The following is a 20,189-nucleotide window of genomic DNA, read 5'->3' as shown; positions in this document are numbered from 1 at the left end:
TTTATTTTACTACAACATCACTAGATACGATACCCACCCACCACGAGTCTGCTTACTCCCCCTCCCCTTCCCGCCATCTCGGGCCCGAAAGTCTCAAGACAACAGAACAATGACCAGAAAAGAGCAGACGTTTCCTTTCTTCTTGCACAGTGCCAGAGGAAGGTCCTGCTATTATATTATTGCACACTGTGCTCATTCCCGCTGCTCTGGAGTTGGCATTTCAAAGCATAAACTCTGCGTGGCAACCACTCTACGTGTGTGCCTGTGTGTGTGTGTGCCTGTGTGTGTGTGTGTGTGTGTGTGTGTGTGTGTGTGTGTGTGTGTGTGTGTGTGTGTGTGTGTGTGTGTGTGTGTGTGTGTGTGTGTGTGTGTGTGTGTGTGTGTGTGTGTGTGTGTGTGTGTGTGTGTGTGTGTGTGTGTGTGTGCATGCATGCGTGTGTGTGTGTGTGTTTATATGAATTCTGGGGCCACCACCACTACACAGACAGGAAAAGGTGTGCGAGGGTGTCTCTGTTATGAAGCAGTTCCTTTGCAGCATTTCACTGAAATACATTGTTAAAAGTTGAATTTCCCCAAGCTTTAGTGTTCTTTGTGAGTTTAAAATATACCAATAGACTTAATAAATCCAACTTCACCTACTGTGTAACATAACCGGCTGGTAATAGTGCAGCGGCCTCTTACTGCAGATGGGGTCTTCAGCGGGCCTATTCACTATTTGCTGAAAATACTCAACTACATCATAACAACATTTCCATGACAGTACCGAGAGCCTTAAGTAACAGATTAAGACATAGCCATCACAATTTTGGTGACAGTAAGGTTATAAGACAGGCTCTGCGCTAAGGGGTAACTAGCTTTTTTGCTATCAACCTATTCTTTTTCATCATTTGCTACCTTTGCAAAGTACTTCAGAACTACATAACAATAGATGGGGAATTTTTGTTTAATCTTTGTTTTACAGCAACTTGGCAAGTTTGGCCAAACACAGCCTGTCATCTCAGCTTCAGTGCCATTGTTGAGTTGCATACTTCGAGGGTTATTCCTGTTTGACTCCTCTTTGTAGCAATGGAATGCAGTAACTTCCTTTTTGTCATTAGTCAATTTCAGCCATTTTGTTAGACGAGTGAAGCCCCACTTTCATCCATGTAGTTCAAAGGGGCTCCAGGTATGATTAACCCTCTGGTTGTGTTAGAAACATGATTACGTTCATGGTGTTAACGGTCAAAATTGACCGCCTACACAAAAAAGGTAGGCCTAATAATACATTGATTAAAAATCTGATTTGCATATTTTGTGATTAGACATCCCTTTGAAACATTTCCAATATGATTTAAATGTTATTCTGCTTTGTTTTAGTGAGTTGTAGGCTTTTTTTCTTGTCTTGCATCAATTCATTTTATTAACCCTCTGGAGTCTAGGGCCTCTCAGAGGCTTTCAGGCCGTTAGGAACACCTTTACTTTTTTCAAGTACAGTATTTCAACAAACTGTAAATATCTATACTAATGTGGCATATATGGTTGTTTTCTGAAAAGCCTAACATGCTTTTCAGATGTAAATTATCATTTTTGACCGAAACACCATGGGCCTCATTTATAAAACTTTGCGGAAGAAATGCGCCAAAAGATGGCGCACGCACGGATCTCAGGATGTGCGTGCGCAAGAAAATATTCAGATTTATAAAGCACGGCGCACGCACATTCCACGTCGATTTTCCTTTATAAATCCCAACAGACTCTAAAGTTGCGGCACATGTGTGTACCTGTGGACACACCCATAATTAACCACGAATATTCGGTGAAACGCCCGAAATGAATATTGATATCCGTGGACGGCGTGCTGAAAGCAGACGAGACCACATGTGGAGCAAACGGTTTGTTTACAAAAAACAAAATCCCTCGAATTGCAGCATGTGAATGGTTATGTTCGCAAAGGTCACGCTATACCAGAGGTAAACATTTTTTGTAAATAAAATAAAAGGATGGCATGGACATGGACCTGCCAGGTCATAGACATGTGGTAGTAGGCTATTAATTAAGTTGTGAACCAGGGTGAAAATAGCTGAGTCAAGGAAACATCTCACATGGCATATCCCCATATGAAATTCAACGGTAGAAAATCTATTCGCAGTCTCATCGCACCTCATATGCACCAGGTTTGCCGTTGGTCACTGCGCGCAGCTGTCTGCTTTCAGTTCAAAGCGACGCTCCAACTGTCGGTCGACATATCCACAGACAGCATGACATATGGGCATTTTCTAGTCTGTATTTATTAAATATGTGTATTATAAACGTGCATTATCAGTGTATAAGGCCAGCTGTCAATTGCACATCTCTGCTTCTTTGATGACGAATAACCGCATGGAAAAGAAATGACATGCAACAAGAGAATTGAAGCTGTCCATCAGTATGGCACTTGGCTGTATGCTTGCCTGTATGACTGAGAAAATCAACCATTACAGATGCACTTGGGACTCGAGTATATGATTCTGCAACTGGCTTAAATGTTGACGTAATTCCTTGCAGTCTCGGAACACTTTATAGCCTACCGATACGATTATAGCCTGATACTGGAAAGGTCCGTGGTTATTGTTAAAAAAATGTAGGGTATTTCCAAATGTAATGTAGGCCAACCCTAAACGTAACATTTAAAGCGTCTATTACTTCCTTACAAAACGTGCATGTGGCTATGGATAGGCCAGGTAGGCCTAGGCCTAGGCTACTTATTATTTTCCACCATTACCAAACAACATACAACCGCGTTTTCGTTGCGAACTGGATTAACTAAAGTTAAAGTGGCTATCGTGACACGTGACCTCCGATTTTTTTCTTCAACCAATTTCGAGTCGTTCTTCCAGCTACCTCCCGAGGTCGCGCTTTCCGCGTTTGGTCTTTTGTTTAGTGCCTACGCATGGGTCAAACTTTGCGTGGAGCTGCGCATGTTTACCGCCAAGTTCTTTTTCTATAAATACCAAACCTTGCAGTGAACTTGGCGTGCGCAGTCTTTTGTGCGTACGCACCCGTTATAAATGAGGCCCCATGAATGTAACAAGTTGGTGTATCTTCCGCAATTCTTTAGGAATTTCATTGTATTTCATTTTGACCATTTGAATAGGTTAGCTGGAGGATATCATGAAGTGTCATTTGTGTATGATGGAAAATAGAGAAGTTATTTAAGAATGAAGTTTCAAAACGGTCATTTTTGACCGTAACACAACCAGAGGGTTAAAAGTGTAATTAATCACGGTCCTGAGTCAGCCGACTCTTATGCGAGTCTTTAGTAAGTGAACGATGGCTCTCGTGATCACTTCCACCGTCCACAGTCAGAAAACCCCACTTGCAACTTTTGGCAGCACGGTCCGAGGGAGTGTCGTGGGAAACACTTATCATTTGAAAACATCGCTTTACATACCGTATTCAGATTTGTATCAACTGCTGGCATTCCGGGATGAAAAACAGTCTCACAGCGAGTTTATTTGAACAGCATTTTTTCATTACGGTGTCGATTTTGAAACAGGCATGCCATGGGCACCACGCAAATGACGTCATCCTACCTAGTGCCTCTTTAATTTTACCCTGCATCCACTCAGCCTGTTTACACATAGTGTGCACAACAAGCAGTGTGCTGTGCTGATAAGAGTGACACAAAGACCTGTCCTCACCTCTTCCCTGGGACCTAATGGCTAGACCATATGATTGCTGTGTGATTACAATCACATCCATCCCCGGCCGTCTCTCCCGATGTGTGTGTGTGTGTGTGTGTGTGTCTGTGTGTGTGTGTGTGTGTGTGTGTGTGTGTCTGTGTGTCTGTGTATGCGTGCGTGCGTGTGTGTGTGTACGTGTGTTCATACATGTGTGTGTGTGCGTGTGTGTGTGTGTGTAAGTGTGTGCGTGTGTGTGTGTGTGTGTGTGTGTGTGTGTGTGTGTGTGTGTGTGTGTGTGTGTGTAGTGTGTGTGTGTGTGTGTATGTGTGTGTGTGTGTGTGTGTGTGTGTGTGTGTGTGTTTGTGTGTGTGTGTGTGTGTGTGTGTGTGTGTGTGTGTGTGTGTGTGTGTGTGTGTGTGTGTGTGTGTGTGTGTGTGTTTGTGTGTGTGTGTGTGTGTGTGTGCGTGCCTGCGTGTGTAGAGAAGGGGGAAGTTCAGTGATTTCCTCTGGATGTCATCACATTGAGGATGTTCAGGTTCACTCTGTGATGTGTAAAGGAAGAGAGGACATTCCACAGTCACAGGGACTGCGTTCGGGAACAGCTGAACCATCAGAGAGAGGCAAATCCCAGAGATCATTTGCCAGCACTCTTAACGCAGCCTGACCCACAACCTATGACACAGCAGCAGCAGGCCAACATTGGATAACTAGAAACTAGTAAGAAAAAAAAGCAGTCACTTTCAACTTCAATTACTGTTAAGTCTTTAGGTGCATGTCAAGAAGAGACAGATTTTTTTTTTTAAACTCACACCTCCACCATGAAAGTAAGTAATAGCCGTGTACTGTGCATGTAAGTAATAGCTTACATGCTTCATAAGGCATGTTTTACCCTCCATTTTCTTGCTTGGAAATGTAAGCCAATGGAAAGGTCAAACATACTTGTCCATATCAAGGTGTAGTAGTAGCCCTAGCAGATGAAAAGCTACATTTCTAATCTAGTGTGAGAGAGAGAGAGAGAGTCACATGACATGAACACCTACACCAACCAGAGGTTAAGGGCACAGGAAGGAACTGCTTCAGACGGCAGCATGATCCAGGCAGGCGATCTGGTTTCCCCCACGGCAGCTGACCTCCTCCTCAAAGGGTTATAGTGATTGATTAGGGCCATGAGAGGGGAAAGTGGACCAGCTAGACCTCTCAAAGGTCCCCCCCGATGGACGTCCTTTCAGATGATGGAGACTGGCTGAGAATGATTGAGAATGGATCGTGCCCGGAAAAAAAAACATTTGTTGAATTCTAGTTCGGCTCTGTAGACCTGTTATGATCTTTTCTGTAGACCCCTTATAATCTTTTATAATCCTTCATTGGCCATTGTGTATCAGATAGACTTCTCAAGGGTCCCCGATGGATGCCTTTCAGACAACATGGAGACATTGATAATGGACTGCTACTACGAATACATGTGTCTTATTCTAGTTCAGTTCTGTAGCCCTTTTAAATTAGCTTTTCATTGTAGTATAATGTCGGGCCATTACTTGCTTCAACCATTGTGTATCAGCTCGACCTCAAAGGTTCCTGTCCCTGATGCATGACTTTCGGGCTATGGCTGAAGGCATCACATATTTTTTAGTCATGTACAGTACGAAGCACTTCATTATTGTTGGTTTTTTAATCACATTTATAATCAACACACTATCCATGAACACAGGACATAAGATAAGAAAATGTTGTGGTTACACTTTATTTTAATGGTTCACTATTACAGTGGATCTACCAAATTAGGTACAGTGTAATAGTCAGTGTAGCAATATTTAATACCATGTAATACCAGTGTAACACCACGTAGCAATTTTACACTTACATCTGGTTAGGGTTAGGGTTAGGGTTGGTACATGGTATTGCATGGTATTAAATATTGCTACACTGGTTATTACACTGTACCTAATGTGGTAGATCCACAGTAATAGTGAGCCATTAAAATAAAGTATAACCAATGTATTTAACCCTATCCAGACCGGGCTTTTTTGGCATTCCTGGGACCGGGGGGGAGGCTCTTTTGACCCCCCCCCCCCTCATAACTTAGGAACCAAATGGCGTATGACCACCAAACTTGGAGGGGATGATCTTCAGCCAAAGATCTATGAATGAGTTTGGTGTCATTATTGGATATTATGACATCATTATGACGTCATTTCCTGATTTTATTGCCCAAAATGTAATCTTAATGTATTTTCCATCTAACTTGGGTAATGCACATCAATTTTGGTTATTATGTGCTTCAGACCACTTCAAATGTTCACAAGGGTGTCTGATGCTAATGAAAATTTAAAAAAATATGAAAAGTGATGATGATGAGACTTAGATCAGTGATTTTTGGTCAGGCGTACCTGTCAGAAAACCGTTGCCATGGCAACAACAAAAATGATAAACCTAATCTTTTGGTATCACACTGTAGCCAACTTCATTTTAGGAAAAGTCACAAAGTTTCGTAGTCATAGCTTTAGTCATTCAGGAGTTATACGACATCAAAGTTGGTGCGGGCACTTTTGTCTGGATAGGGTTAATGCCTCTCTAAAAGGGTACAGGTCTTTTCGTCGAATGGATTCTTGAGAGGGGACCATTCGAACGAATTCCTGTAAAACCCTCTCCCACCTGCTCTAAGGCTGTTGGGTTTACATATTTTTCCCCTCTTTCTTTCTTTTTGTTCACTTTTTTCCTTTGAGGCCCTGTGAATGTGATGATGGATATTTCAAAGACAAATGCAAGTGGTGAAACACAAGACCCACACACGTTCACACACACACGTGTTCACACACACACACACACACACACACACACACACACACACACACACACACACACACACACACACACACACACACACACACACACACACACACACACACACACACACACACACACACACACACACACACACACACACACACACACAAGCAGCCACATAGACACTCTCTCTCTCCCTCTCTCTCTCTCTCTCTCTCTCTCTCTCTCTCTCTCTCTCTCTCTCTCTCTCTCTCTCTCTCTCTCTCTCTCTCTCTCTCTCTCTGGTGTCAGTGATGCATTAGTGGCTGAGGCCTGCAAGCACACACACACCTGGCATAACATTAACACAGCAAAACATAGGCCAACTGTGCCCACAGAAGCAAATCCCTAAAGTAAAACAAATGATGTCACGACAATTTTCCATCAAATTTTATAGTCTATACTAAAAAATACTGAAATTACTTTTACAGACACCATCTATTATCTAAAAAAGTTAAAAAGCAGTTGCCATTCGAGTAACCCTTGATTTGATCAATTCTTTGTAGTGATATCAGCAAATATACTGTTTTTTCACCACAGTGGCATCTGTGTTTGGCTAATGTCTTGTCCTGGCATGGTATAGAGAGAAAAAGTAATTTCATTTTTCCTTGTATGTCTTGTGCATATGATGAAAGTGACAAGAAAAGCTGACTTGACTTGACTAATGCAACAGTTTGGGCTCTGTACAGTGTGGTTGTGGGAAGTTGGGAAACTGGAGCAGATGTATAGATGATGTCTGTGTGTGACGTCTTGATAATGTCTGTATGATAAGGAGTATCTGACTATGTTTGTCTCCTCTCTAGACATCGATGAGTGCAGCAGGTCTAACAGGTGTGGCGATTTCTCCAATTGCCACAACACCAAGGGCTCTTTCCACTGTTCCTGCCTCAGAGACTATGTGTCATCCACAGGAGCCAAGTTGTTTCAACCAGACACACAGACAACTTGTTTGAGTACGTATCATTTTCCGGGTTGTCAGTTCTGCATGTATTCTGTCAGCTGTGCCGCTCAAAAGGTTATATTTCACTAACCTTACCTACACACAGAACCGTGTCATTGTCATTCACATTGACTTTGTCTTTTGTTTCAGAGAACCCTCGACCTAATTGCCACCAGGATTCAGAATGTCTCGAAAACAGGGTCAAAAGCATCATACAAAATGTGAGTTTTTTTACTGGTCAACACTTTGGCATATGGTAGAGAATTTTGGCGTATGGTAGAGAATCATGAGACGTTTTGCAATTTGACATGCAGGTGCTGCCATCCAGTGTTCATAATAGTAACTGCACTGCTGGCGACTGGGTGTTAAATAGAATATTGGAAACAATTTATAATAATGTCTGCTTATAAAGCATCAATGACACATTTAAATAAGGATGAGCAAAACATTAACACATATTTGTAAATAACTGGGAAATGTCACATATTTATCAACCATTTACAAATTGTATGTAAATGAATAAAAATAGTCTGTTGAAAGCTTTGTAGAATCTTGAACATATTATTTGTAAATATTTTATAAAGCACTATAAAGCACCAAAGAAGCACCAAAGCACCAAAGAAAAAAGAAAAAAGTGGTGAACTGTGAAGAAGCAGTGTCGCGCTCTTCCTTGTGTGAACTGAAGAATAAAGCACTACTAAAACTTAGTTAATAGTAAAAAGTGTTTGTTAATGTTTTGTTCGTCTAGCTAATTATTTACTAATACGCAGACGTTATTATAAAGTGTTACCAGAATATTGAATATTGTGCAGCCGTTTAGAAACATAAAGCAAAACATGAAAAATGATATTGGCAGGAACTAATTCTGAGTCCAACACATGTGCCTGGGTGTCTTTTAAATGGCACTCACCATTGTGGGGTTTTTTTTCCAACAAAACGTCAATGGACGAGGGCTCCGGTCTGACTTCAAATATTCCAATATACACAAGTGACTGTAGCAAGAGCTCTTGCTAGCTATTATCCCTCTCAATCATGCCACTTGACCTCCGGTCGCCTAATTCACCCTTTTTGCAATAACGCCAAACAAGTTCGGTTTTCAAGCGAAGCAGGTGTAAACGACAACCTGTCTCAGGCAGAAAGCCATAGAAAACAGTGGCATGTGTGTTTATGTCTATACCAGTGTTTCTCAACAGAACATGAATTATGTAATATGATACATATTTGTCTAAATTGATAAGTTAATGCTAGTCAGTGGAATCTTTCATCTGCAAAGTAAATATAGGTGCCCCAGTCAGCTGCAACTTTGAACGTAGGTTGTGTGATGTCTCCAAATGTGTTACTTTTTAAAGCTTTTGTGGTATCGGATGCGATGCCATGTTACGGCTTGTTGGTTTGGGGTGCCTTGAAATTTTTTCATGAATTGAAAGGGTGCCTCGCCTAAAAAAAGGTTGAGAAACACTGGTCTATACCATTGGATAAAGCTTGTACTGTACATGCTTCGAATGCCTTGAATCGAAAGTGTCTGATGTGAAGGCCCATTTGACCTTGTGTTTTGCAGATCAGCAGTATAAGTCGTCCCCAGGAGTTGTTGGAGGAGATGAGGAAACAGACGTCAGGAGAACTGACCCCAACTGATGTCCTGGCCTACACAGAAGCCCTGTCCTCTGCCGTACTGTGCTTAGAGCGGGAAACTCAATCACATAAGGATGTTCCTGTGCAGGAAGCTATGACGGTAAAACACTCACTTGTTACTTGGCCTAATCAGTCAGACTGGCTTTTTTGAATGACAGGTAAATGAGTAAAGGGAGAAAGAGGATATTGTCATAAAATGCAGACAATGAGAAAACAGTGGTGGACAAAGTAAAAGTAAAAGTAAAAAAAATAAACACAGTTTCTTTCCAATACAGGTAACTTATCTGAGTAAAAAGTAGACCAATGTACTTGTCTTACGATAAGCTGATTCTGCACAGGTTGGGTTGAGTTTATGGTGGGTCCTTGTTAGGTTTTTATCGTTTTTCAGTAATAACAAAGTCTATGTCAATAGGTAGGTAAAATTGAGTAAATGGTGTAACAGCTTTGTAATATCATATGCTACTGTTGTAATTACACCACGAAAGTACTTTTACTTTTACTTTGTCCACCACTGTGAGAAAATGTTATGTGTCCATTTCATTTGTTTTGGATGCTGTGAAGGATATTTGATTGCTTTCGAGCAGTGCTGATTTTTTACTTGTAATTGCTTTTGACCAAGCTAGGGCATCACTGTAGCTGTACAATAAAGGGAATAAAATACAGCATACCGGTAATGAAATTAAAAAAAAAGTTCAATGGTTTTATGACTACGCCCGTGTTTCCTGTGGAGAAGTCATATTGGTTTTATGCAGTGTTTACTGTACATGACTCAGGAGCCCTGTTTAGCTCAGCTTCCTCTCCCTTCCTCTGGAGAGCAGCCAACTGGAGCAGAGCTGTGCTACCGTATTTACAGAAAGTAATACAATAGAGCAGTGGTTCCCAAACTGGGGGCCGGGACCCCTAGGGGGTTTACAGAGGTACTGAAGGGGGGTCACAGACAAAAGGGACATTGCATAAGAATGGAAAATCCCCAGGTTAACAGCTAACATCATTACATAATTTGGTTAGTAACAGTATTCTGTATTAATTGAAAATCTAGCAATATTAACGGACAATTGCCTGGACAAAAAAATAGCAGATAAAAACATAATAGCAAATTGCTAGACATCTATTGCTAGGGTAAGACTATGGTGGGTGAGGGGACGCAAAAATTCCAAAAATCAAAAAAGTGAAAAGGTTTGGGGTAAAAGTTTGGGAACCACTGCAATAGAGTGAGCTATTGACAACTAAGAATGGGCTACCCCTCCCTTCAAAAGCTAATCTGATTTTGGGAGTATGCCAGATATGTCTTAGTACACAGTAAAACTACCCGTGTTAATTTAACTCTAAGCAGTTGAAATTAATTCCAATCAGATCCCAGAGATAATTTTACTTTTTGGTCAGTGTGACATTTTCAGAGTTTATTCAAGTCTATTCAATATCGTATTACAGTAACATTGAGAGTTGCAATATTACCCTGACTTCTGACTCCATGTTAACATAATTTGAGTGTTGAAAATACACTATCTGGATTCATATAAATTTACTCTGAAACATTGACTCTCCATTTTTTACTGTGTAAACTGTGGTCATGTAGATAAAGGATCAGAACAAACGCATGTTGTTCCAACCTTCTGACTGTTCTAATCATAACCCTACGCTGTTTTATAGATGTATGACGTTCATTATGTTGAATGAATTCTTTAAAGGGATACTAAATGGTCAAAAAGGGTACTGCAACTATGCTGCTCATTGAAACTGGGCTGCCAATTGCCAAATTTGATCTTTACATGAAAGTTTTCTAAGTAATAAACAAATATTTTCTAGTATGGTCCAAGTAGAGTCATTTTTGCAGCTAAAAATGTCTATTTATGGAAATTCAAAATGGCGGACCATGGAGAAGATCCCCCTTTTCATGTATGGAAAGTGCAATTTTTCCAGTCATAATGAATACTCAGAATTAGATGGTGGTGGTAAGTATTCATGAAAAAGGTAACATTAGTGAATGAGCAGCATGAATTCTGGAAATAAACAACTAAAAATCTCACACAGTGTCCCTTTAAGTTTCCCTTAGTATCCTTTGCTTCCTTTGTGGTCTGAAACAAAGGACAACTTCAAGAACCCTTGTTGCTTTGTTTTCTGTAGGACTTTGTGAAGACGGTAAACAACCTGGTGGAGAGCAATGAGTTAGAGGCCTGGAACAGGCTTGAGGAGCAGGACAGGGAGCGCACCCTGACCAAGCTCTTCCACTCTGTGGAGAAGGGCTCTCTGGCGCTCTCCTCCATCAGCAGCAACCTCACCACCGTGGAGGTCAAGCAAGGGGATGTGGGTAAGACTAACTCAGAGAGGGTGTTTCAGAAATACGGACTATGTTTGTGTGTGTGTGTGTGTGTGTGTGTGTGTGTGTGTGTGTGTGTGTGTGTGTGTGTGTGTGTGTGTGTGTGTGTGTGTGTGTGTGTGTGTGTGTGTGTGTGTGTGTGTGTGTGTGTGTGTGTGTGTGTGTGTGTGTGTGTGTGTGTGTGTGTGTGCGTGTGTGTGCGTGTGTGTGTGTGTCAGACTTGTACGAAATTCCGAACTGAAATTCACAGTAATTCATTGAAATTCACAGTAATGCCATAATATGAACACTAGGTGGTGGTGTTCTATGTACTCTCAATGGGTGGTGTAGATGAAATTCAAAGAAATTCAAGGTAATGATAAAATGGGAACACTAAATGGTGCTGTATATTTATCAGTATGTGTCTATTCCAGGCAACTGTTGGGCTGCTTCCACCACCTAGTGTTCGTATTATGCCATTACTTTGAATTCAATTCAGAATGTCGTACAAGCCTGGTGTGTGTGTGTGCACACGTGTGGGTGGGTGTAATGCATGCGTGCGTGCGTGTGTGCATCTGATCTGCAACATTGATTTTGTCATTTTGTAAGAAAACACTCTCGACAGCTGTACACACTTGAGTGCGGAGGTGTCTATGTGATGTCCTTGATGATTCTTGTGATAGTATTTCTAAGAACTTCAGGGCTCAGAATTTCTGAGACTGTTCTGATCTCTCTCTCTCCCTCTCTCTCTCTCTCTCTCTCTCTCTCTCTCTGTGGGTGTACTGTATTTTTTTCAGTGTGCATGTGCATATTACTTAAAACCTCATATAGGCTATTACCTACTATACCCCTGTGAGTTAATTATCACACAGTGGTCAGCTCCACGCTTAATTTAGTTTAATCAATTAGGGTCTTTGGGGAGAATGTAGGGGAAATAACTGATTTACTTTATGAGTTGAAATTAATTGAAACATGTACGGTGGCGATTACGCTCCACTGTATGTAATGCAAAACCAACATAATTACAATGGATGGACACACCTTGGACACACTGTACACGCAAACTATGTAGGTAGATATGCTATGTTAGGGGGGAAAAAGTTGATTAGGGGCTTGCTAGCCTTTGAAGCTTATCAAAATGATTTAATGTCTCTTCTTGTTGTGGTTTTACTTTGCTTCCATCTAGTGGGCTACTAAAGTTATTGCAGTAGTCATAACCATCAAGAGCATTTAAAGTGGGATGAGAAGTGGGGCTCTGACAGGGCCGGTTCTAGGCAATTTGGCACCCTAGGCGAGCACCAGTCTCCCAACCACAGAATGAGGAGGGTGGGCAAAACATACGATTAGACCAACGTGAGCTTGTTTATTTACATGATTAGACGGTTCCCAGACTATATCTCACCTTTGACAGCCAGTGAGGCTACTACTACTCTACACAGCAGAGCTACAACAGAGAACTTATAACCATGAATAAATAGGCCTACTAAGCAATGCATTTTGAAAGTAGTCATTTAGTTCCACATCCTGCCTTTATTTCTGTGTCCTTCAGAATTGAAACTCTACAGACTAGAGGATAAGCAGAGAGAGAAGAAAGTCTCTGTGTTCCTGGGAGCAAACGCCATAGCTTTGACACCCAAACGACAAGATGGAGCCAGAGTGTCAAGTGGTGAGGCTTCACAACATCTATATTTTATAATATACAATTTTCAGTTCAAGCATTGTACTCAACAAAACAATTGGATTCATAAGGACTGTGATTAAAATGCCACAAGGTCTGTATCTGTATGTCCGGATATATATACTACGCTATATAATTGTACTGAACATTCATATTTAAGTATCTTAAGTCTTTCTTTTTATAGTTCTTGCTGTATGATTCATTGTGATTGTTATAACAGTATACTATATGTGGGTGTGGGTGTATATTTTCTATGTATTGACACACTTATTTAATTGTTGTATGACGTGCAATGTACATATGGGTGAGTGCTTTACACAATTAAATATTTATGCATTTTCATAATGAATCATTTCTTGCATAATTCATAATATACGCAGAGAACTGAAAGAATGTTTTTATGAGCTGTTACACTAAATATATGTCATAAGAAGATACGTTATTTTATAATGTATGATGTGTGCATGGTTTGTTATTAACTATTTATGTTAAAACTGTGCTTGTTTCCCCTAAAATAGGAAAGGTATCAATAGTTTTCCTCCAGTATAAAGAAATTGGCTCAGTCCTAGGCCCCAACGACGATCCAGGATTGGTTGACTACTCAAAGTTTGCTGCAGCTGGTCCAATCAGAGTGAACTCTGATGTCATAGCAGCTGCCATTGGCTCTGCTGAGATGTACCCCCTTGAGGAAGTGACTTTTACTTTGAAGCATTCAGAGGTACGTTCTGTTCTAGGCTGTGTGTCATCTTGAAGAAATTAAAGGAGAAAAAGAACCAGCAGGTCACACTACATTGTGATAGTTGTTTCTTATTAATACTGAGGAAAAGTATTATCTTCAGCATCACATCAAAGTGTCACACATTTACACGTTTCCACCAAAGTGATTCATCTACCTATTGTGCAGTAAAGGAATGTACTGTAGGCCTGTGTTTTTTGTAACTGTGTGCATGAATTTATATTTATTATTTGTAATTGTTTTGATATTCTGAAAGTCCTTTACTGTAAAAGATTTATTTTCCATCACATACTGTGTATGATTTAATTTGCACCACATTTCTCTAATGAGTTCTCCATTGCTGTGCCCTCCACCCATCCATGCGTGTGATGTACTGTACTGCAGGCGATCGATCCCGTGGACGACGTGACCAGCTGTGCATTCTGGGAGTACTCGGTGGACACCATGGAGGGACGCTGGGCCTTGGACGGCTGCCAGCGCTCGCAGGTCAACAGCTCGCACACCACCTGCACATGCAGCCACCTGACACACTTCGCCATCCTCATGTCCTCTGGACGGGCAAACGTAAGTCCCATTCACAGGCAATATACTGTATGAATTATTGTGCATTCATTAGTTAACCTGTTTTAGCCCGATGCTGTGTATATGCTGTGTTGTTTGACCTTTGGCGCCTAGAGCGACATATACACTGCATTCAGGCTCTTGTGATTTGAGGGTTTTTTTGAATAAAAAATGTGGGTATGTTAGAGAATGAGTACCTTCTGATGTAGGTCCTAGCCTTTAAATGCAACTTATTTCATGGTTTTATGTGCTTCGAAGGCTGAGATATTTAGATTTGAATAGGCAGAGGGCACCTTTAAGGGCTTAGTCATTCAGCAGGCATTTTTTTGCAGGGCCTTAGGGAAAAATGGGTTAATATACTGTATACAGGCTCTGGTTCCACATAATGTTGTAGTTTTGATTGGCGAGGCCTTGTGTGCAACACAAGCCTATTTCAACCTTCAAGGACTTACCAAGGTTAAGGATTTGATGTGTCATTAGGTGTCATGCTAACACAGCTATTGGCACTGTTATTAAGGTACAGCAATACTCTCTGTCAGAACGGGATTGTTGTGTTCATTTTTATAGTTCTAGTTTTCTTTGAATAGTTTTTACAACATTAGGCTATAAGTTACAAGCGATAGAAGAACAATCAGGAGGGTGAAATGTACATATAAGTTAACATAGATTGAATCTGCCCATTAGTGTTTTCAGATATAAAATGATGTAATAGATATAAAAGAGGAAGGCAAGGTTATTGTTGCGCTCTAGATGTTGAGAAAAATAAGTAGGTGCGTGGACTCAAAAAGTACAGTTCAATGTGGGAGCACCTGAGCACAGAGAGTACTGATGATGGCAGAAACCTGAAACATCTGCTCTACTCTGCTCTGAGACAGATTTTTAAAAAAAACTCCTTTGACCATAGTGTTTTATTTAGTGTGCCAACCTGCTCCCACATTGAGATATAAAAGAATGTTTCTGTCTCCTTACATGTAGCTTCTGGCGCACTACAACATCCTGACGCGGATCACCCAGCTGGGCATGGTGATCTCGCTCATCTGCCTGTCGCTCTGCATCTTCACCTTCTGGTTCTTCAGCGAGATCCAGAGCACCCGCACCACCATCCACAAGAACCTCTGCTGCAGCCTCTTCATGGCCGAGTTCATCTTCCTCATCGGCATCAACATGCATGCACACAAGGTACTGACTGAGCAGATATAAAGACGTGTCTTACTCTGTGTGTGTGTGTGTGCGTGTGCGTGTGCGTGTCTGTGTGTGTGTGTGTGTGTGTGTGTGTGTGTGTGTGTGTGTGTGTGTGCGTGTGCGTGCGTGTGTGTGTAAGCACGTGTGTGTGTGTATTTGTGCTTCCGTGTGTGCGTGCATGCGTGCGTTTGTGTGTGTGTGTTTGTGCGTGTGTGCGTGCATGCGCGTGTGTGTGTTTGGATTATACAAGTAAATGAGTACCCACATTAAAATGGAATAGTTCTAAAGATTGAAAATGAGAACTATTTATAAACCATTTTTGTCTTGTTGAGTTTAGGGTTATGGGTTGGATGTGAAAGGCATTACACAAAATTGAAATCATTAATGCTCGTGTGGGTGGACTACAAGACATTAAGAGATATCTGCTCAATCTAACTGGCGTTTCACACCCACACACATCAGTTATTTATATGAAATATGTCTGCATGGGTAGCTGTTCTTAACCTTGCTCATTTACTGTTGTTATCTTTTTTCACTAGTTGTTCTGCTCTGCCATTGCGGGTTTGCTGCATTATTTCTTCCTGGCGGCGTTTGCATGGATGTGTATCGAGGGCATCCATCTCTATCTGATAGTGGTGGGTGTCATCTACAACAAGGGCTTTCTGCATCGCAACTTCTACATATTTGGATATGGCAGTCCAGCTGCAGTGGTGGCCATCTCTGCCACCCTTGGTCACAAATACTATGGTACTAACACAGTGTAAGTACAGAACTGAACGACCATTAGCCTATAACCAGAGGTGTATAACGTAGAAGCAGAATTAGAATTACGCATACATGATATTATTTAGTTGTGACATCACTTATTCCGCTGTACCTAATTGCCTCTTCTCCACTGCAGGGTTTTCTGGTAGGCCTACAGCTCGACAAAGTGCAACTCGGCCGCCACTTTTTGCGTTACGATTGAGCTGTGTCGTGCCTCTTTGAAAAGCAAAAAGTGGCGGCCGAGTCGTGCTGTGTCGAGCTGTAGGCCTACCAGAAAACTGGCAGTGGAAAAGAGGCCAATGAGGGTTTTTAAAAACTTTTCATTTCCTTGTACTTTTACTTAATACAACTCTGAATATAACTCATCAACCAATGTCCTTATTTTAACTATTTAATTGTTTTCTGTATGTGTCGGAGCAGGGCCCATGCACGTTTTGTAAAGGGCACACATTTTACACAAGTGCACATTGCCCATTTAAATAAGCAAAGGAAATGAAATAGCACATAGACCTCACATTGAGGAGCTTGTACAGTCAGTCAAATGAAATACAAAGTTGGACACAATCTCAAACTTTGCAGTACGCTCATCCAATCTTTGAAATGTCAGACCATGGGACTGTGGGAATAGAAAGAAATGTCAGGAGGCCTATGTTTTTAAAGGGCCTCATTTTGGAGAAAAGGTTATTAGGACAATGAGAAAGCACGTGTATGAAGATACTCATTCATCCAGGTCATCTTAGTCAAAGGAGTTTAGTGTTAGGCAACGGCAGTTCTTTTTGGAGCATAAAAACTGAACTGCCAAAAAGAAGTCCAGTTGGCCCTACCGTGGCTAACGGTAGGGCACTCTACTGCTGTGCGACCGGCCTGGGTTTGATTCCCGGCCCGGGTCCTTTGCCGGCCCTTCCCCGTCTCTCTCTCTCCCCTCTCGCGTCCTATCACCATCTTCACTATACTATAAATAAATAAAGTTAAAAAAGACCAATAAAATATCTTTATAAAAAAAGAAGTCCAGTTGTGTACAATTAGCCTCTTACTGCATATAGCCTAGGCCTGTCTACGGGCTCATTCATTCTTTGCTGAAAGTACTCAACTGAAGACTTGGCCGATACAATTTTGATTTTGATTTTGTCAATGAGGTTGTAACTACAGCACAGCGTTCAACTCCATTGACAATCAGGAAATATACTAATGGAAAGTCAGCTAACTTGCATTACACGCCAATCAAGTGTTTATTTGAACTGTGTGTGAACTGTGAACTGTTCTTCACTCGTAGATGTTGGCTGAGCACAAAGAACAACTTCATCTGGAGTTTCATTGGCCCTGCATGCTTGATTATACTGGTAAGGCATCTGTAAAGGTAACTTTACTTGAACTGAAGTGTACTGTGTGGCACTACAACAGTTGAACTAGCATTTGTACACTTACCTTCTTCGTCCTTAGTTTTACTGTTTCATGCTGTTTTAAAAGTGTCATTTTGCACCCTTTTCAGGTGAACCTGTTGGCATTTGCCGTTATCATGTACAAAGTATATCGGCATACGGCAGTGAAGCAACCTGAAATGAGCCACTATCAAAACGTCAGGTAAGAGTGTAGTGTGCCACAGTGCACCTGATTGAAATGTATTTTGTGACCTGGTCTCTATGATGTATTCCTGTTTTTGTTGTTGTTTTTTGTTTTTGCCCTGTTGTCTTTGTTTATTAATGTTCAATAAAAAATAATAATAAAAACAATGTTAAAAAAGAAATGTATTTTGTGATGAGGACATAGGATTTTTTTTTCCCATATGTATGTATACGTATGTATTCAGTGGCTGGGGAATTGACTTGAAATATCTGCTGATGTTCCCAGGTCATGTGCTAGAGGGGCCATGGCTCTTCTGTTTGTCCTCGGCTCCACCTGGACCTTGGGGGTCCTGCACATCCTCAATGAAACGACCCTGACGGCGTACCTCTTCACTTTCGCCAACGCATTCCAAGGGATGTTTATCTTCATTTTCCTTGTGGTATTATCCAGAAAGGTAACGAGAAATACTGCCTCACTTTGGAATCCTCTGTTCTATAAGATGACCATAGTCAAAATTCTGTATTTAAATCACCTACTGTAGAATTCTGGGCAATTTCAATTGCAACTGTGAGCAACTGTGTTGCTGAAGCAGACCCGGCTGCAGAACCAAGTCGTTGGATGGGCATTTGATGGAGTATGGGGGGGCACCTTGGTGGGGGGTATGGGGGTCCTCCCCCAGAAAATGTTGTATTTCTTAGATGCAATTTCCTGCATTTTCACCAAATTGTGGGCTCAGTTTCAGCTCTACGGAACAGTTCTTTTGTTTCTAAATATGGGACAATCCCAATATTTCAAAGGATCACTGTTCACTTATTATTTCATATTTAGGTCTAGGGTACTGACAATGTGTAAATAGTGTAGCCTATTCATTTATTTGTTTATTAGGGCTATGGTGGTTAAGCAAAGGTGGAATTTTATCTTATACTTAATATTTACTGTATTCTGAAAAAAAAATACTCATTTGTTGCATATTAATGACCATATCAGCATGTTTAGGTGAATAAGCCCTGGGGGGGCACAGCAGCTTGGCTGGGGGGACAATGCCCTCCAATGCCCCCCCAGTGGCGCCGGCCCTGTGCTCAAGGTACCCTTGAAGCTATTGACAAGTCATAGGATACTATAATCAATGCAGCTGTATGTTGAAATTACCCGGAATTCTTCTTTAAATTGTACCTGTTCATTGCCATTTGCCTGAAAATGACATTTTGTCAACTGTTGTTGAAACATGCAAAGCCAATTATTTTAATTGCATATTACATTTTCACTCTTAAATGTTGCTCATTTCCTCTCTGCAGATTCAGGAAGAGTACTACAGGCTGTTCAAAAATATCCCTTGCTGCTTTGAATGCTTTTCATAAACAGTGAACAAGAGGAGTCGCCATTAATGAAGACTGATGAAGATTCCTTTTGGTTGTGTGTGTGTGTGTGTGTGTGTGTGTGTGTGTGTGTGTGTGTGTGTGTGTGTGTGTGTGTGTGTGTGTGTGTGTGTGTGTGTGTGTGTGTGTGTGTGTGTGTGTGTGTGTGTGTGTGTGTGTGTGCGCAGGCCCGCCGACAGGGGGGCACAAGGGGGGTATGTTGTCCTGGGTCCAGGGAGATAGGGGGCCCAGAATTGGGTCCCCATTACATTCTATGTATTGGATAGGGGGCCCTTTCAGATGTGTGTGTGTGTGTGTGTGTGTGTGTGTGTGTGTGTGTGTGTGTGTGTGTGTGTGTGTGTGTGTGTGTGTGTGTGTGTGTGTGTGTGTGTGTGTGTGTGTGTGTGTGTGTGTGTGTGTGTGTATTTGTATTTGATAATTTAATATATTCAAGGATGAAGTAAGTCATCTAATCAAGAAAGAGTGTAATGTAAGATAATATGCCTCCCCGGCCTGTTTGTGTGCTGTGCCTTGTTCCTCTCTCCGAATACACTTTGATAAGCATTTACAAATCATTCATGTTCTTTAACATTGTGTCTTGTTTTTGTGTGGCTTTGTGTGTGGGTGTGGGAGTGCTTAAAAGCGGACGTACTGTATATGTAAATGTGCAAGACTGTGGATGTTTTTAAGGGACTATACTTGGTATAGGACGATTCAGTGTGTATGTGCTTATATGTTGTTGCGTCAAACACCATATGCCTGCTTCATCAAGCCTTCATGACCCAGGCAGCCAGCAGACATTGTGTTTTAAAAGAGTACTATTGATATTTTGCTTTCTTTATCCTCAGTACTGTTGTTACTTGTACTTATACTGTAGGTCATTAACATTGTTTGAAAGAGTACTAGATTGCTGCACCTCTGTAATATGCCTATGTATGTAAAAGCTATCTTGACACAATTCTTGAGGTTTCAGTATAAATGCTATTCAGCTATTCATATCATAGTTCACATCAGTAT

General features: G+C 41.2%; 1 protein-coding gene across 1 annotated transcript in view; it reads left to right on the top strand.

Moving 5' to 3' along the window:
• Nucleotides 1–19,541, top strand: part of adgrl4 (adhesion G protein-coupled receptor L4) — a 26,726-nt gene extending 7,185 nt beyond the window's left edge. Inside the window, exons 4-16 of the mRNA XM_063201721.1 lie at nucleotides 7,268–7,417; nucleotides 7,555–7,625; nucleotides 8,963–9,136; nucleotides 11,161–11,344; nucleotides 12,882–12,998; nucleotides 13,529–13,728; nucleotides 14,131–14,310; nucleotides 15,283–15,486; nucleotides 16,029–16,249; nucleotides 17,528–17,594; nucleotides 17,744–17,835; nucleotides 18,103–18,271; nucleotides 19,113–19,541. Coding sequence (XP_063057791.1) covers nucleotides 7,268–7,417; nucleotides 7,555–7,625; nucleotides 8,963–9,136; nucleotides 11,161–11,344; nucleotides 12,882–12,998; nucleotides 13,529–13,728; nucleotides 14,131–14,310; nucleotides 15,283–15,486; nucleotides 16,029–16,249; nucleotides 17,528–17,594; nucleotides 17,744–17,835; nucleotides 18,103–18,271; nucleotides 19,113–19,175 — 1,892 coding nt within the window. The 3' untranslated portion in view covers nucleotides 19,176–19,541. The remainder of the gene's footprint in view (nucleotides 1–7,267; nucleotides 7,418–7,554; nucleotides 7,626–8,962; nucleotides 9,137–11,160; nucleotides 11,345–12,881; nucleotides 12,999–13,528; nucleotides 13,729–14,130; nucleotides 14,311–15,282; nucleotides 15,487–16,028; nucleotides 16,250–17,527; nucleotides 17,595–17,743; nucleotides 17,836–18,102; nucleotides 18,272–19,112) is intronic.
• Nucleotides 19,542–20,189: the final 648 nt, after the last annotated feature.

The sequence above is a fragment of the Engraulis encrasicolus genome, chromosome 6, assembly GCF_034702125.1.
Source record: "Engraulis encrasicolus isolate BLACKSEA-1 chromosome 6, IST_EnEncr_1.0, whole genome shotgun sequence".
NCBI classification, from domain to species: Eukaryota; Metazoa; Chordata; class Actinopteri; order Clupeiformes; family Engraulidae; genus Engraulis; species Engraulis encrasicolus.
Note: the sequence above shows the minus strand (reverse complement) of the source record. Positions and strands in the feature narration are given on the sequence as shown.